This window comes from Molossus molossus, unplaced genomic scaffold, assembly GCF_014108415.1.
Source record: "Molossus molossus isolate mMolMol1 unplaced genomic scaffold, mMolMol1.p scaffold_m16_p_1, whole genome shotgun sequence".
Lineage (NCBI taxonomy): Eukaryota > Metazoa > Chordata > Mammalia > Chiroptera > Molossidae > Molossus > Molossus molossus.
Genome location: NW_023425344.1, coordinates 144,581,373 through 144,598,948, shown reverse-complemented (window position 1 = coordinate 144,598,948; position 17,576 = coordinate 144,581,373). Strand labels below are relative to the sequence as shown.

Genomic DNA, 17,576 nt, shown 5'->3' with positions numbered 1-17,576 from the left:
AATCTCGTAATTATTTTATGACTATCCAATATACATGAGTATTACTCACCTGGATTTACTTTTGTACCAAGAATATAATTTAACCAAAATATAAACCGTGAGACTAGAGGTAAGCATAAAGTTTTTTATTCTCGATGTTTTTCAATGCCTATAAAATACCAATGTCACTACAGTTTGTTAACAATCTCTTCCGAGGAATTGTTTTTCATTAAATGATGTAAACATGAGCACGTTCAAACTCCTTATCATAGACAGTATTTGAAAACTCTCATGCATTTAATCAGCGTAGTTTAATGAACAGATCCATCATCAAGTGAAGGAGCGGCCACTGTGCCTCACTGTGTGTGAAGTGCCTGATGACTGACAGGATGTTAAACGTGGTCTCTGTCCTCAAGGGCGAGTCTGCATATTTCTGAAAACGAGGGACTTTCTCCATTATCCTACAATGTATTTGTAATGGTTTTTTACACTAAGCAATTATAAACACAACAGAACCTTTGGATACTCTGAGTGGGAAGATTCATGTTCTGACAAGAAAGGAAATGCTATAAAAAGCATCCATATCAGTTTAATGAATTGTGGCACTGCAGGACTGGCAAATGATAACGACCTGGCTTTTCTTGGTCCCGGTCCCGAAAAGGTATACCATGAAGAAAGAAAAATGACTGTGTTTCCTTTCCAGTGCCTCTTTAGGGTTGTTATCAGTGCTCAGCGGGGATTGGCTGGACCTTCCTCCACAAGCAATAATGAGAACCAGACCTCCTGGGACCTGCTTGAAACTTGAAGGAATGTAAAACAAAGGCCTGAAAACAGCCAGCGAGGGTCGGAGTTAGCTTGTGAATTTAGCTGACAGATCCATCAACTGGTAAACTGCTTCTTTCGGCCAATTGTATTCTCTTCCTTGCTTCACCTCTCAAACTTTGGCAAATGTATCTTTGCACACATGGCCAAGAAACCTATTAATACTGTTTAAGACCATCCCCCTTCCTGGCTCATTTCTATTATAATGAATAATGTAAAGTGCCATTTGTTCTCTTTTATTTAGGGAGAAACTCTCAGCTAAGATGGCTCTACTTAACAGTGATTTGACTTCCAAAATATACCTAGCACTTTACTACTTCAAACAATTTGTAGGCATTACCTTGTTGCTACGCTCAATCCCCACATAATCGGCCTCTTCTGGTATCATCACCAAGAGTTCCGCTTCGTAGGCTCCTTCGCCTTCATTTCTTGCATTGATTATGAGCATAAGGTGATTTTCATCTCCAACGATGACCTGATGCTTATCTCTAGAAACGCAGTTTAATAGGAATCATTAGATACTATACTCCTCTGGGTTCATGGGTATTTTATTTAAGGACTGATCTGGGAGGAAAAGATGGAAGAAGTAGAAATGCAAGACTGGGACAAAAAGAAGATGCATGGTCATGAAGCAGTAGTGAGAAGAATCGAGAACTCTGTCTGGATGGGAAGGGCAGGAAAACATCCAATGATGTGCCGGTCAATGTTTAACAACCAGGTCTCAAAAAAAAAAACCCCACAAAAAACAAAAGCCCACCCACACCTATTTGTAGCATTTGCTGATTCCAGTGGTATGACTCCTCCCACTGTGGTCAATTTCAAGCTGCAGATATACTTAACAATCTGCCAACAAAAATTCTAGAAAATGTGACAATTGGCTCACAAACCAGAATGAGCAGCTCCAGCACATCCCTGAAAACACCCACCTGGAAGTAAGATGAGCCTTGGCAAACAAGGGAGAGACACTGTTTAGAAACTCAGTGTAATACAAAGTGGACAATAAGAGGGAAGAAAGAGGCAGATAAAAGAAGATCACAAATAGCTGACTGAGGATTGTGAGATATTTTGAGGAAATTTAATTCACTCCAAACTTCTAATTGAACCAACATTTGGAAATGCATATTTCACTTTTGACCCTCAATCAAAGCTATTGCTTTGGACACTGGCTAACTTGAGAAGTTTGGAGAAAGTCTTGAGAGGTTCCAAGCCGATTCCAAACACAGGCAGTGAGACGGGTCCTAGGGGTGGGGGGTGGGGTGAAAGAGCAGGAATCTGTTTTTTCCCATCATAGATGTTTTACATCTTAATTTCATTTCTTTCTATATCATGATGCAATGCAATTCTCCAGTGCTGGACTCGTGACCCGTCATTACAGGCAACTGGGAAGCCCATGATCTTGTTTGATTTTAAGACACCTTCTGCTTTGTTTACTCCATACAGTGCCATTACATTTTTTCCCCAGCAAATTAAAGTTGATTTTGTTTTGACAATTTTAAGAATGCCTTTGAGTCATGGGATGCTGTAAAAAAGGTTTTGGCCAAGGTGTTGATGGAACCACCCCGTCTCTGAATCCTTTGCTCACAGAATTGAGACAAGTAAATACAACGTGAACCACCCCATAGACGAGTTTACTTTGAAGAAAAATATTTTTTTCCCATTTCTGCTGAAAGATGAAACAGCCCAGGCGAAATCTTAGAGTGTATCACTTGACACCAATGACAAAGAACTGACCCAAACCACAGGCTAATCCAAAGTGTAGCCAAGCTCAAGACTTTCACGCAGTGTATTTCTTTGTAGTAATTGAAAGTGTATACTTTCTCCAAAGAAGCTCTAAATAAACACCTGTATTCCATTAGATAAAATGTACAAGTTTATTTATTTAAACTCACGGTCGAGCTGACAGCTTCAAGTCAGGAATGCACATGTTGTCTTCTCCACAGTCCACCAGGATGTGAGCCTGTGGTGTGCAAACACACATCAGGAATAATCTTGGAAAACCTGAGTCACATCCTTTTTCTTGAAAATTATGAATGATTCCACAAATTAAACCAAAGCTTTCATTTCACTAGGCATGATTCTACCCAGCTAGAAGCCCTGTGTTAGGCAGTGACCTCCCAATATGGTCCAGTTTAATAGCCCGATTTCAACTCATTCTGAAATGTCTGTCAAGAATGTGACTCTGGCAATGTTTTGAGGATTACAGGCTGTATTGCTTCCATTACAGCCACATTTTGAACAAATTAAATCTTGGTTGCACAAGGGACGTGCTTCCGAAAACACAATGATGCAGTGGGCTCAGGAAACATGTTAGAAACATCTCCCAAATGTTACATGTTTGTGGGCAGGAATGAAGACAAACAGCTGAGAAGACACCAACGAAGACTGTCAAGGACCTACCTGTTCAGTAACAACATTCTCCCTGTAGTGGTTCAATATTGGTTTCACTTCCAAGCCTTCCTTAAAGGTGGATTCATCCAAACTATAATTCAAACTAATGTTGATTGGAGATAATTTATCTCGGAACTCAGTTTCATCCTAGGGAAAAATGAGCACAAACTCAAGGAGGGCTCTGTGAATTAGCTGCAAGATGTCAGTCTGTGAAAGGCACTTGACTTTAGTCAATGAAAGTGAATGATGAAGGAATTGAAGGAATTGTCACCCCTGCGAGCTTAAGCACACAGATTGATGTGGTGTACAGCGGCCAGCTTAATCAGTACACAATCAGAGATGAATCATTTAGAGCCGTGGCTTCACTGAAACATGCTTCTAGAGGTAATCTTCAGGTTCTCCAGATCTTCAAAACTCACACAGATTGGCCAAATTGCAAAGTAAAAAAAAAAAAAAAAAAAAAAAATCATACTTATATATGCCATAAATGTTGGAAGTTTCACAAATTGGGATTTATATTTTCATGTGGTTGGCAGAATCTATGAGTTCTTTTGGACTCAGAGAAAAAAAATACCTTGATTCTTTTCATTTATCATCTCATTAGCCCTCACTTGCATGAACTTCAAAACACCTTCAGCATATTTGAAGTTCCTTCAGTAAAAGAAATAGAACTCCTGTGAGGGGAGGAGTGAGTAGCACCAGTAGCAAGCCCTGCGCACGCCCAACAATTACACCATGTGGTGAACATGCTACCTCAGTAGTGTGCCAGTCAAGGTCATAATGAGACTCCAGGGTCATGCACCCAGCTTTCTAGAGCATGTTTGTAAACTTTGCCTTTATCAGATTTCCCCTATGTCCATTAAAGGAGACGAAACAAGACTAATAACCTTACAACTGGTAAGAAAATGAGATAATTGTATTATAAATATTTTGGCTTTTAAAATTTCATGGTATGTTTGGAGTTATTGTTAAAAGTCCACTGCTTTAAAATATATAATTATAAATGACTTTTAATAAAGGCTTTGAATGCCTAAACGTTTTCCTGAGTTGGCTCTGAAATCCACATTGATAAAATCTGGCCAAACATACTCATGTAGGAGAAAAAGTCAAATAAAGGATGTTATTTTGCGGGGGAGTCAGTGAGAAATGAAAACCACCTGAGTTAGTGCTATAATCAAGTCTGTGAGCAAAACAAGAAGCCATTGGAATGACTAGCAGCACATCTTTGGGTCAGTGGAAGGAAGTTAGGCCTGAGACAGGAGTATACGGTCTTAAAATAAAGTTTCCTCCAATAAAATGAAAATAGAGGTGAAGGTTAAATGGAGAAAAGTGGTTGGAAGGCGGTTGTGCAGGTGCGAGGCCAGAGGGGTCCAGGGAGACGTACTCGCAGGTAAGCCACCAGGTCCCGGCACTGGCGGGATCTCGGCCGTGTTATCGCGAGAGGGAGGACGCGCTGCGGCAGGTGGCTGTCCAGGAAGAGCGTGCGTTTGATGGCACCTTTTTGCTTCAGGGAATCTAACTGCACCTCGGCGGCCAGGCCTGAAGGACAGAAATAAAGCAAATGCCATCAGGAGAGGAAACATGTCTGTGACTGCAGGGCTTTATCCGAGGTAGGAGTTCCGAGTTCAACCCGCTTACTCAGGAAACATTTGGTGTCTAGTTGGGATCACTAGCAAAGCTTTCTGAAATACTCTCCAAGCTAAAAAGGTGGCTTTTCCCCACAAATTGTTATCCCGCCCCCGCCCCCTGCACACAATTATTTGCTTTTATAGATAATAGTAATACCAGTTATTTGAGTCGTGTTTACAAAGCAGGCTCAGTGCGCACTAGGCGCCCTGGTTGCTACAGGGCTCACGAGAGTGTGTGTGGGCTGTGCAGACCCGCCGACCGCTGACCTCAGGGTACTGCAGGAGGATAAAAATGACAACATGCTCACCTATTGTGTCTGGGATGCTCTGGCCTTCTACAGATGCACATACTCTTAAGGCAAAGCTATGAAAAATAAGAGTCAATAATTTATTGGTTAATCAAGTTTTGAATCTGAAGTAGAACATTTCCCTTACCTCACTCCCAATACACGGTTTTCCTCTGTACGTTCCTTATTATATACATACAAGTAAAAAAATAAATATGCATAGATTTATTTATCAATATATGTTTATTAAAAATATACACGTCCTACCAGTTGGCCACAACACTAATATAACTAAGCCTGGTGAGGTTAGCTGAATTAATCAGTGGATTGATTAATCAATTGCTTGCTGGCTTTATTCAAAAAAATGAGTATCTCCATGTGCCAGAGAGTGAAGAATTGGGCAGCACATTAGGGGAACAACTAGTGGTGGAGCCTGGAGATGAGCAAGAACATGACCCCCAGCTGAGGAACCTGAAGAAATTCGCACGGTTGGTGCATTGGAGCAAGATGGGGAAGGTCGGTGGGGAACAGGCTCTGAAAGTCATGTTAAAGAATTTGGATTTCAGCCCTGGCCAGTTTGGCTCAGTGGTTAGAGTGTCGGCCTGCGGTCCGGAGAGACCCGGGTTCGGTTCCCGCTAAGGCACGTACTTCGGTTGCAGTTTGTCCCTGGCCCTGGTTGGTCGTGCGGGTGGCAGCCACTCGATGTGTCCCTTCACGTCGATGTTTCTCTCTCTCTCTCCCTCCCACTCTATCTGTATAAAAAATGGAAAAATATCCTCGGGTGAGGATAAAAAAAAAAAAAAAAGAATTTGGATTTCATCCTAAGAGGCCTGGAGCACCATGGTGTGATTAACCCACATCCCCACTCTGCTTGGAAGAAGAGGGGAACTCCGTGGTAACTTGCCAGGGGTGGGGTACAACTGGAGACAGAAACACTAGAAGAGGGAGCCTCAAGGGAAGGACAATAAGGAGGCCAGCCAGGTAGGCACAATGATACGGCTATAAAGACATCAAGGAGGGGAGCCGTGCACAAGAGACACTTTGTAGTGTCGCCCTGAACATAATCCAGAGGGTGTCTGCCATGGCTTGTAGGATGACCTGCACTTGGGCCTGTTCTGTGGCCTCAGAAGGAGTAAGAAATGGCCAGTTGACTCTGCCAGCCGTGACTGATTATGCTCACCTCCCTCCTGAAAAATGTCAAGCCCTGACAGCCAGCCTTTGTGATGGGGCTTTTTCACATTTCTAAGAAAGTGAAAATATAAGAAGGTACTTAAGTATGATTTAATGACAGTCTTTTCATTTTTGGTAGTAAAATATATACCAGATTAGAATATTTCTACAGAACCTAAAAGGAATAAATAATCCCTAATCATACTTTAATTATGTGTCAGCTTCCTGTGTCAAATATAATGAAAATGTGTCACATCTGGGACTCATCTATCTCCTGTGACCTCAGTCTATGTTTCCCTCCAGGGTAAATAATTTGCCACTTGCCATTAAGCCAAGAGTTTCCTGAGATTTCTATGTCATTACAGTGTTTTTACCACTTCCCCAGAGAAATCACAAGTTCCAGTCCACTTCTACTTCGATTAGATATATTCAGGAAGATGGGTAGTTAATTGCATCTTTAAATTTCTTAGCAGGTCTGGCTTTCAAAATTGGAATTTTTTTTTTCTGTTTTCAAGTTGTTTTGGAAGTCCTTGGTTATCAAAGAAAGCTGTGCACCATTATTAGTAAGTACTAATTGAGTTAAAATTTCAAACTAGAATTTGTGGTCATAGTCATAATGGTGAGTTATAGTCTGAATAGGTCTGATTGGGAAAAAAAAATCAACTCAGCTCTCTCATCACATAAATTCTCCATGAACTTGTCTCTGGTGCTTCTGATATGTCAGAGGCAGGATGATCCACTACAAATCCCCTGACACAAGTTCTAACCCAATGTAATAATGGCTGGAACAAAGATTCTGTGATGCAGCATTGCTCTTGGCCATGGGTGATAGAAAGGTCGATAGTTATAAACTTTTAAATTTAGAAAATGAAAATTTTTTACTAAACAGTTTTAATTTTTCTGATTGGTTAACAATTACAACTGATTGAGCTGGCTTTATGTTTTTATTTCTAATTTAGAACTTCTAGTAGTAGATGCTTGATAAACCTACACAGCTGTTTGAAAGACACAGAAATTCACGTCAGTGAAAGTGAAGAAAATAAAATCAACAAATGCTTTTCAACCATTTTAGAAAAAAACTAAGCTAAATTCTTAGAACAAATTTAAAAAGTATCAGAGAAACACATTCTAGACCAATGCTCTGAGCCACCATTCAAATTTTTTGAATGTGAAAATGAAACATCTTTCAGAAAATGTATGCAAGAGAATCAAATAAATAATTATATATTTGCCTACATAACAAACTGCATTTTATCTTAATGATTTAATGCAACAAGGAAAACAGTACATAAGACATTTTCTTGTTCAAAGTAACAATATTCTTTCCATAAAACCAAACAGATCACGTAATCTGGTAAAACTACTTAAATTTTATAAAAATACTAAAGATCCTTAAAAAAATCATCTAGTTTGAAACAACACTTTATATCAGTGTGCCACTCACGTACGCTGAAAAGAATTTAGCCTAGAGCCCACTGAGCTGTGAATGTGCGAACATAGGACTATTGGGGGAAATGCTGAATTTTTAATACTCATGCCCACATAGCTCTCACAGCTCATTTTATGTTCATTTAATTATGCCAGGGTAAGGGTAGATGCTAGTTAGCTCTTTCAGATATTTTCTCAGATCATTGTATGATTTTAAGCCCTTTTAAAATGTGTCAGGGCATTCCCCAGCTACTTTCTAAAGCTGGTTAAAGAGCCCTGGCTGGTTTGGCTCAGCGGTTAGAGCGTCGGCCTGTGGTCCGGAGAGACCCGGGTTCAGTTCCCGCTAAGGGCACGTACTTCGGTTGCAGTTTGTCCCCGGCCCTGGTTGGTTGTGCGGGTGGCAGCCACTTGATGTGTCCCTTTCACATCGATGTTTCTCTCTCTCTCTCCCTTCATCTCTCTCCCTCCCACTCTATCTGTACAAAAAAATGGAAAAATATCCTCGGGTGAGGATAAAAATAAATAAATAAAGCTGGTTAAAGAGAGGACAGCCTCCCAAGAATGGGGAACTCGCAGCAAAGGATGTTTTCAAAGAATTCTTCAGGATCCTCTGCACACCCCTGCCTCAAAGGCCATCAACAGTACCCAAAAAGTGGCTGGAAATACTGTAACTTCTTTGGGTCAAGACTGCATTCTGACATTCTCAGGAACCAAACATACTGCATGAGTTAGACCATGCATTTTCCATTTTCTGGAAAATGAGGGTAAATCTCAAACACTCCAAGTTATTTGTTGATTATTCTGAGGATATACCCAATAAGACAGACTTCTGACCCTGGAGGACCTGCATATTAAAAACTAAGTGGTATTTTCTCTGGCTGTGTTACAACCGAGTTTCATTTTGTAGTCCCTTTGGATGACTAGAAAGATTCAAAAGCAACACTTAAATAAGTTGTATGAGCCATGCTCTCCTATAGCCCAGGCACATTCCTGATGATAACATCATGGCCACAAAAATATAGTTTAGAACACCAAAATCTCTATTTTTATAATGTTTACCTTCTGTCTAATGGTACATGCTAAGTTAGAAAACTGACATCTGTTTTCAGCACAGGAGACCAAGTAATTTAACCCAATTAGTTATTGGACATTATATATGTCTGAAAAGTGGTATCCATAGTATACGCAAATGCAAAAGTCAAAGTATTTTATTATATTTTCAATATGCCAAGAATCTGAAAGAGATCGTAAAGATTAGTTTCATTAGGAACTTTCCCAAGTGTTTTTATATGGTTGACCTTCTAATAAAGTGGGGGTTAGGGTTGCTGACACCCCCAAGCAATATAATTTTTGACTCTATAGTTGGTTCCTCACATCTGTGGATTCAACCAACCACTGATAGAAACTGTTTTTGAGATCTGCAGTTGCCAGTACAAAAATACTGTTTTTGATTTGCTGTTGAGAATCTGCAGTTGGAGATGCACCTGGAGCCTGTTGTTTGGAGAAACAGCCTTCATGTGATAATTGGACAGCAAAAGATGAGCATTATGTCATAGATTCTGGCTTCTTTTTTAAAGACTTACTGCTTGCTACTCATATTTAGTGCACAGACCTGCAGCATCAGCATCCTCTTAGAGCTTTTTTTTTTTTTTTTTTTAGAAATGCAGAGTCTCAGGGCCCATCCCAGACCAACAGACCCAGCAGGTGCATCTTCACAAAATTCCTGCGTAGTCTGAATGGACTAACTCACCAGGCCACAGAGGTCGTAGATTCTGGAATCTGGCAAGTTTTATTTTCCAGGTTGATAATCACTGGGTGCAGCAGAAGCTGGGCATCCACTGTCACCACAGGTCTCGCTCTGCAGGGAGAAAACACAGGATTTAAATGAGCTGTGGGAGCCACAGGCAGAAGCACACTTCACTTCTAGGGGCCACTGCCAACATTCCCAGCCTTTGTGTCAGGAATCTGCCTCACTGCTTAAAACACGTGGGCACCAGACTCAACTCATTACATCTGGGAGCTGGTGAATACAAATAAAGGATGTCCTGGGCCCATCAAGGAAAGCTGCCTTCTCATACCTGCTTTGCTTATGGCATGAGTTTGTGGTGTTTTGGTGAGATGTTGTCAAATAATGCTCTGAGACCTGCCACTGTATCTATATTCATATTTGAGGAACTACATCATCCTACAATCGTGTGTCCATAGTACTTGAGCTTTGCAAATTTTCTCACAGTATTGGTTGATGATTTTTTAGTTTGATCATTTTCTAGCCATGCTCTCTCTGCAGAGTTATTTTCACACAGAGCAGTGGTTCTCAATCCTGACTGTATAATGTAAGCATCAGGAGCATTAAAATAGGTAATATGCCCACGCCCCACCACTGGCAAATTGACTCAGATCACTGGAGTCAGGACCAGGCACTGGAATGTTAAACAAACATTCCAGGTGATTCTAATGTGCAGCCAAATTCAGGAAGAGGGACTAATATAAACTCAATTAAACCCATAACCAGATGAGAATGTAAGTCATAGGAAAAGGGGACAGGACAGTATTTAAAGCTCGGTTCCGAGAAGTGGTAGCTGGGAGTCTAGTCTCCAGATGACAATGTGATAGGACAATGCATTGCATAGGTTTTTTTCTGACAGGTGCGAGGACTGTGCCGTAGGGCAGTGTTGTTTAGAACACTGAACTGTTTAATGATTACAATGATGGGGCCCACTGGGAATTTTCCTAAACTCTGTTACCTTATTTATCTGTACTCTGTTATATAATTTTGTTTTCAATATTGGGTTAGCTCCAGTCCTTGAAGAAGCAGACAGTAAGACAGGATTAGACCTGTAAGACATTTAGGGGGCAAACATTTATGAGATAAAAAGGGGAGAGACTGTAGGAGGCTGGGAGCCAGTGGTCAGACTGCGATAGGGGCTGAGAAAGAGGGAAGAGGGGGTATCCAGTGAGGAAGTTCCAGCCAGGGCATGGGGGAGCCAACATTGCCTGTTAGAGGAGCTCCACATCTCACAAGGCTGGGCCTACATTTCTATCCCGGTTGTGCCCAGTAATAGGCTGGGAGTAGCTCATGGAACACATGACCTTGGCACAATGTGTGGATCCAGAGCACAGCAGCTGGCCCATGAGTCAGTTTCACTGTGTCAGCTCTGATTGGCACATCCTTGTGGCCACAGCAAACGCAGCCTCATCCTTTTGGTACTTGAAGTGTTTCAATGATCTGGTTGTCTATAACCTGAAGTGGAGAGTGGCTGATATAAATCGGCCCTCTGAGTATGTGTTGGGACTGGTGAAGAAGAGACTCTTGCCTACCTGAGGAAACCTAACTTTAGAATCTCTCTAAGAATTGAGCTAGGTCAACAATATGTGCCCAGAACACATGGGGCTGCTCTCTGCCTTTTGTCTTGATCTCCTGACCTAGAGTCTCCCATTCCCATAAAACTATTTTTAAGAAGAAAAATAATCTAAAAAATGTTGAGCACCAATTGTCTACTAGTTACTGTTCTGTGTACTTTACATGCAGAGTCCTACTTAACCTTTTAACAAAAATAAACTTATAAAGTTAATATTGTTATCCCCATTTTATAGATGAAAAATCAGGAGCCCAGAAAGGTATAGAAACTTGGCCAAGATTGCAAAGTGAGAGTGTGTGGGAATGGCCAGGCTTTTGAAGGCAGACCTGTCATATTTGAACTGATGTTCAATACTTGCTATTGGAGGCTACAAATTCCAGGTATTTTCTATTCCCTCCTTTAGTGTCCTCACTTGATTATAGAGGCCAAGGGACATAGTAATGTTCTCCCACCACAGATGCCTTCTCTATAAAAACATTTTAATGCATTTCTAAAGCAAAGGGAAGCAATTCAATATCGTAACATCTAAAATTGTTTCACTTTATAAGTTCTGCTAAGATTCATATCTTATTTATTAGTATATCCTCACCCAAGGATATATTTTCATTGATTTGAGAGAGAGAGGAAGGGAGAGAGAAACATCAATGTGAGAGAGAAACATTGATTGGTTGCCTCCCCTACATGTCCTGGCTGGTGATTTTACCTGCAACCCAGGTATATGCCCTGACTGCGAATCGATCCTGCCACCTTTTGGTTTATAGCAAAATCTCCTGAGCCACACCAGCCAGGGCTCATATTTTACTTAACATTGTTAGTATGGGCTAGAAGTCTGGTTATGAGTTAGGAGAACAAAAATACAGAGGGATAAATGAAAGGGAAAAAATGAGAGCAAAAATTTCTCCAAACTTTTAAAAGAGCATCTAACTGTTCTCCAAAATAAATAGTTGGGGTATACTCTTTAAGGCAAAACCACCAACAAAATGGAAATGAACTTGAAACAATTGGAAAAACATCCATTGATGGATGAACAGGGAAAGAAAATGTGATACACACACACACACACACATATACACACATACACACAATGAAATATTACTCAGCTGCAAAAAGAAAATCTTGTCATTGCAACAATATGGAAGGACCTTCACAGCAATCTGCTAAGTGAAGAAAATTCAGACAAAGACAAATACTGTATGGTCTTATTTATATGTGAAATCTATAAAAAATTAAAAAAAAACAAATATAGATACAGAGAATAGATCAGGGGTTACCAAAGGCAGTGGGGGTCATGTGGGGAATGAGCAAAATGGGTGAAGATGGTCAAAGGCACAAACTTCCCATTATAAAATAAATAAGATCTGCAATGTAATGTACAGCATAGTGACTATAGTAAATAATACTATATCATGTATTTGAAAGTTGCAAAGCGAGTAGATCTTGGCAGTTCTTTTCACAAGCCAAAGAAATTTGTTACTGTGTATGGTGATGAATGGTAACCAGACTTACTGTAGTGATGGTGTCACAATATATACAAATATTGAATTATTATGTACACCTGAAACTAAGATAATGTTACATGTCAATTATATTTCTCAATTTAAAAAAAAACACATTTGCGCCCTGGATGGTATGGCTCAGCGGTTAGAGCATCGGCCTGCATACCAAATAGTCCCAGGTTCGATTCTGGCCAAGGGCATGTACCTCAGTAGCGATTCATCCCTGGCCTGGCCCTGGTTGGGGTCATGTGGGAGGCAACCAATCAACGTGTCTCTCTCGTATCAATGTTTTTCTCTTCCCTTCCCCCCTACCCCTTGCACTCTATCTAAAGATAAATGGAGAAAATATCCTCAGGTGAGGATTAAAAAAAAATTAAAAAACATTTGCACACCATCAACTACATACCTATAAACAGCTACTTTTCCTGTTCCGAATGCACCCACAATTAAATCTAAAAAAGACAAAAACACAAAACACGTGCACAAATTTATAGAAACAGTCTAAGCTCATCATTATAAATAGCACATAGATTATCCTGAAAAGCTGATTGCGAGTGAGAGTCATACAAATAAGCATGGCAAATTGAGCCTTTCTTATGACATTTTAGAAAGGATATTGGAACTCACTCTGATGTTCAATATGACACATAAACCAGTAGATTTCAAGCCCTGCTGGACTTAGGAAGCCCTGCTTTCTATAAATGCTTAAGAAACTCATCATAACACCACCTCTCCCATCCTCCAGACTCAAAGCTCATATCTTAAGAAAGCAAAAGGGAGAAAGCATGTGCATAGTGCCTACTGTGCACCAGGCTCCTAAACATAGTATTTAGTATTCCCCTGCCAGCATCAACCCCATGAGGTCAGCAATATTACCAATGAAGTGGGACATTTTGACTGTCATCTTGACACAATCATTTGCTCTTTACAAATAGTGTAAATGGTGAGTATACTTTTGGCAAAGAGATTAGTAGTATATGAAATAATGGGCATATCATTATAATGATCTTAGATAACAACAATGATAATCAATAACAACATTAGACACTTACTATAGGCTAGAAAATTTTCTAAATGGTTTACCTTACTGATTCCTAACAAGAAGTTAGGAAGTCTCTATTATTAGCACAGTTTTGCCAGTGAGTAAATTGAGGTTTCAGGAGGCTAACCTATAAATTCCATAAAGTTCGCACAACTGTGGAAGAGGTAGGGCTGGGGTGAACAGTCACGGGCAGTAGAGCAGTCTTCGACTATTTGAGGGGTAATGCTCAAAATGGTCTCAGAGAGATCTGTTTTTCTTAATGTAATTTATAATGGTTATCCTTGGTGGATGCAATCAAACAAAAACAAAAATGACAATGGCTTAATGTGCAGAATCAAGTTTAGATGCAGAGGTGAGAGCACTGGACATAGAAATAATGGCCACAGAGGAAAACTTACAATAGTTGAAACTATAATTGGTTAAGTCTACTAGAACAGCAGTAAAAATAAAAATAAAAATAAAAAAAGAGGGGGCGGGGGACCGATATTTGACTACTCCATATGGAAAAGCAATCAAGGAATTAAGTTGGATTAATGGAGGTTGCGCAGGAAAATGATTTGTAGTCAGATTCCCTAAACACTCACCTTTCCGAGATATAGGACCAGTGTCAGACTCAAGCAACTATGATTCTCCTCTGGAGGGCTTCTCTTGGCTGGGCCAAGATGGGTGGGAATGCTACGACAGCTAGGGACAGTGGCTCCCAGAGCTTCTTTACCCCTCAAGCAGGATGACTCTGAGGCATGTACTTCCCTAACTCCCAGATTTCCCCAGCTGGGCAGAGTCCTAACTGCCCATAGTGTCAGCCTTTCTACAGTAATCTTGTATTGCATCCTTCCTTTCCACACCTCTCTTCCCGACTCCCTTCACAGTGTTTTCTTTGGATTATTTCTCAAATTGCTTGTTTTCTGATCCTTGTCTTAAAGTCTACTCTGGAAAAAGCCAACCTAAGACAATAATTCTTATTAAAAATGTTTGTTTTTTTAAAAAACCAACTCAAATATCTTCAGGGTTAAAACCATAGTCAGAATGTCTTTTGTTTTGTCAGTACAGTATCCAATTCAGATAATAGTCCAGAACTGGACTCCAAAGCTCCATATTTTAAAAGATGTGAGTGCTGGCCTGGCCAGTTTGGCTCAGTGGTTAGAGTGTCAGCCCATGGACCAAAGAGTTGTGGGTTCAGTTCTGGTCAAGGGCACGCACCTTGGTTGGGGTTTGGTCCCAAGCGCTGGTCATGGTTGTGTGGGAGGCAGCCAGTCGATGTGTCTCTCTCACATCAATATTTCTCTCTCTCTCCCCCACTCTATCTGAAGATAAATGGAAAAATATCCTTGGGTGAGGATTAAAAAATATATATTTGAGTGCTGATGTTCATATTAAGTCAAATGGCAGTCATCTAAAGATCTCTTAGATTAAAGAACACATTAAGAAAAGGGCTATAACTTGGCCAACTATGGTTCATGGAATTAAATATCCTTTTCCAAAGGTTCAAATTTTTGAAGCCAGAAGCCAAAGTTTCTGAGTCTGCCATTTAAAAAAATATCAGAATTTTATACTTTTCAACTGTTTTCACTTTTTTTCTGTTGTACTGTATCAAAGGAAAAATCTAATTTGAAGAAACATGAACTCTGTTCTTCCTGTGCAGTCATGGCTGCAATATTTTGACAAGTGTAACACAGGTGGCCCTTGGCCTGATCCATATGTGTTGACATGACATCAGACAGGAGAGTTCCGTTATGAAAACTGATCCAGAGGAATTGTGCACTTTGTTTTTGGCTCCAAATATTTATATACCAAGATTAGGCATTTTATACATGACATGAATTGTAAGAACTGACTCTGGAAATGGCAAAGAAAACAGGACTATAAGCTCCTCCAGGGCAGGAATCCTTTGGGTTTGCATATCACAAATACTTTATGGAATGGTACATGTTGAAATAAAATAGCCTTCGCATCCACAGGCACAGAGCCAGAACCATAGCAGGGATTTATAAATGCCTGTGAAGTGGAGGGATAAGTAGTAACAAGATAATATCCTAAAGATGAGAGAGATAAAGGACTAAGATAGTTATTAAGACAGGCTAATGTAAACTGCACTAAATTCTGCTAAATTTTTACATGTGCATTTGTAGGTATTGGGGGACACACACACGCACGCACACACGCTCCAGATTCTAGAAAGTAATAAGTGGCTGTACCATGACTAGATTGTCTTTATAGATGAGAAGCTGACAAATACCCTCCTAATAATAATGAGCAAGAAGGCTTTTTCTTTAAGAATGTTAGTTGCTATGCCTTAGGGTGGAAATTTTCCTACTCTGGAAAAATAAAATAACTGGCAAAATAGGCCACAATTTTCTTCATGAGAATGTGGCCACAGTTATTCAGAGGCCAAGAAAACAGTTATCTACCACAAAAGTATGTTTGTCTTTTGAGACACCACCTTGGTGTTGTGCCTGCTGGAAAAGGCTAGAAGCATTTATGCTCAGAACCTTAAAATTCTCAGATCTCCCTATGGGAGGAGAATTGATCTGCTGATTTGTATTCATAGTCAGTTTGTCCTTCCAAAATATGTGATTTCTTTTGATAAGTAGTATGTGGTTTCCGTAGATATGTATATATATAATGTGCTATATGTATGTTTCATACACCTATATTTACATTTGTGTATATACACAGGGTGAGGCAAAAATAGGCTTACAGTTCATATGGACAGTAATACAGTAATTAATAAACAATAATAAAGAGTAAATTGCCCTGGCCAATTTGGCTCAGCGGTTGGAGCCTTGGTCTGTGGACCAGAGAGACCCAGGTTCGGTTCCTGTTAGGGACACGTACGTTGGTTGCGGTTTGTCCCCAGCCCTGGTGGGGTCGTGCATGCAGGAGGCAGCCACTCGATGTATTCCTTTCACGTCGATGTTTCTCTCTCTCTCTTCCTCCCTCTCCCTCCCACTCTACCTGAACAAAAAATGGAAAAATGTCCTCCGGTGAGGATAAAAAAAAAAAAAAGAATAAACTTTCCTATACTCACATCTGTAAAACTACTTTTGCCCCACCTAGTATGTATACACATATATGTGTGTACATACACACATAAACATATAATGTATAGGGACACAAACACACACACATTTTTTTTTTGGTTCAAATTAATAGTTTTATTTCTGCCTTTAACACCAGGAGTCGTACATGGATGTAGTTTAAATGTAACAAAGAAAGATTTGAATTATGTACATTGAGGGAGGGAAAGGAATTTATTTTCATATCAACTTTTCCTTATTTTGTGGTTTCTGAATAGTAGAAATTAAGCATACTTTTCCCCAAATTTAATTTAGTATGAAGTAATACAACCTTTTTTTTTTTAATCCTCACCCAAGGACATTTTTCTATTTTTTGTTCAGATAGAGTGGGAGGGAAGGAGAGGGAGAAAGAGAAAGAGAAACTGACGTGAAAGGGACACATCAAGTGGCTGCCTCCCGCATGACCCAACCAGGACCGGGGACAAACTGCAACCAAGGTACGTGCCCTTAGCGGGAACTGAACCCGGGTCTCTCTGGACCGCAGGCCAATGCTCTAATCACTGAGCCAAACCGGCCAGGGCAAAGTAATACACAACTTTTATGATCAACCTTTTGTCTTTAAGCATAAAGACATGTACATATATACACACAAACACCTACACACATTTTTTTAATCTTGCATAATTCTGTCATGTTTAGAAACTTAAATGTTAATCAGAAAACAGAAATTTTGGTACTGATATTCAGATTCATAACTCTGCAAACTTTCTCTTTCACTTTGAGACAACAGGTCTTATACCATTACCTAATGTTTACTTTCTTATAGAAATTTCTTGAAGGCATATTCTGAAAACAAACAAGTTCAAAATGAAGCCTTTCTTTTTTCTTTTTACAACTTACCAGTTTTTTCTTCTTCAAAAAAAAAACCTGGTAACTAAAATTGGTTTTTTCCCCTTAATC

General features: G+C 39.9%; 1 protein-coding gene across 1 annotated transcript in view; it reads right to left on the bottom strand.

Moving 5' to 3' along the window:
• The window catches only part of ITGA8 (integrin subunit alpha 8), a 210,531-nt gene that overhangs the window by 73,500 nt on the left and 119,455 nt on the right, over window positions 1-17,576 (bottom strand). The window contains exons 14-20 of the mRNA XM_036263831.1: window positions 12,964-13,009; window positions 9,453-9,560; window positions 5,126-5,181; window positions 4,574-4,728; window positions 3,199-3,336; window positions 2,691-2,758; window positions 1,142-1,289 (exon numbers count right to left, since the gene is read on the bottom strand). Of these exons, the coding sequence (XP_036119724.1) occupies window positions 1,142-1,289; window positions 2,691-2,758; window positions 3,199-3,336; window positions 4,574-4,728; window positions 5,126-5,181; window positions 9,453-9,560; window positions 12,964-13,009 (719 nt within the window). The remainder of the gene's footprint in view (window positions 1-1,141; window positions 1,290-2,690; window positions 2,759-3,198; window positions 3,337-4,573; window positions 4,729-5,125; window positions 5,182-9,452; window positions 9,561-12,963; window positions 13,010-17,576) is intronic.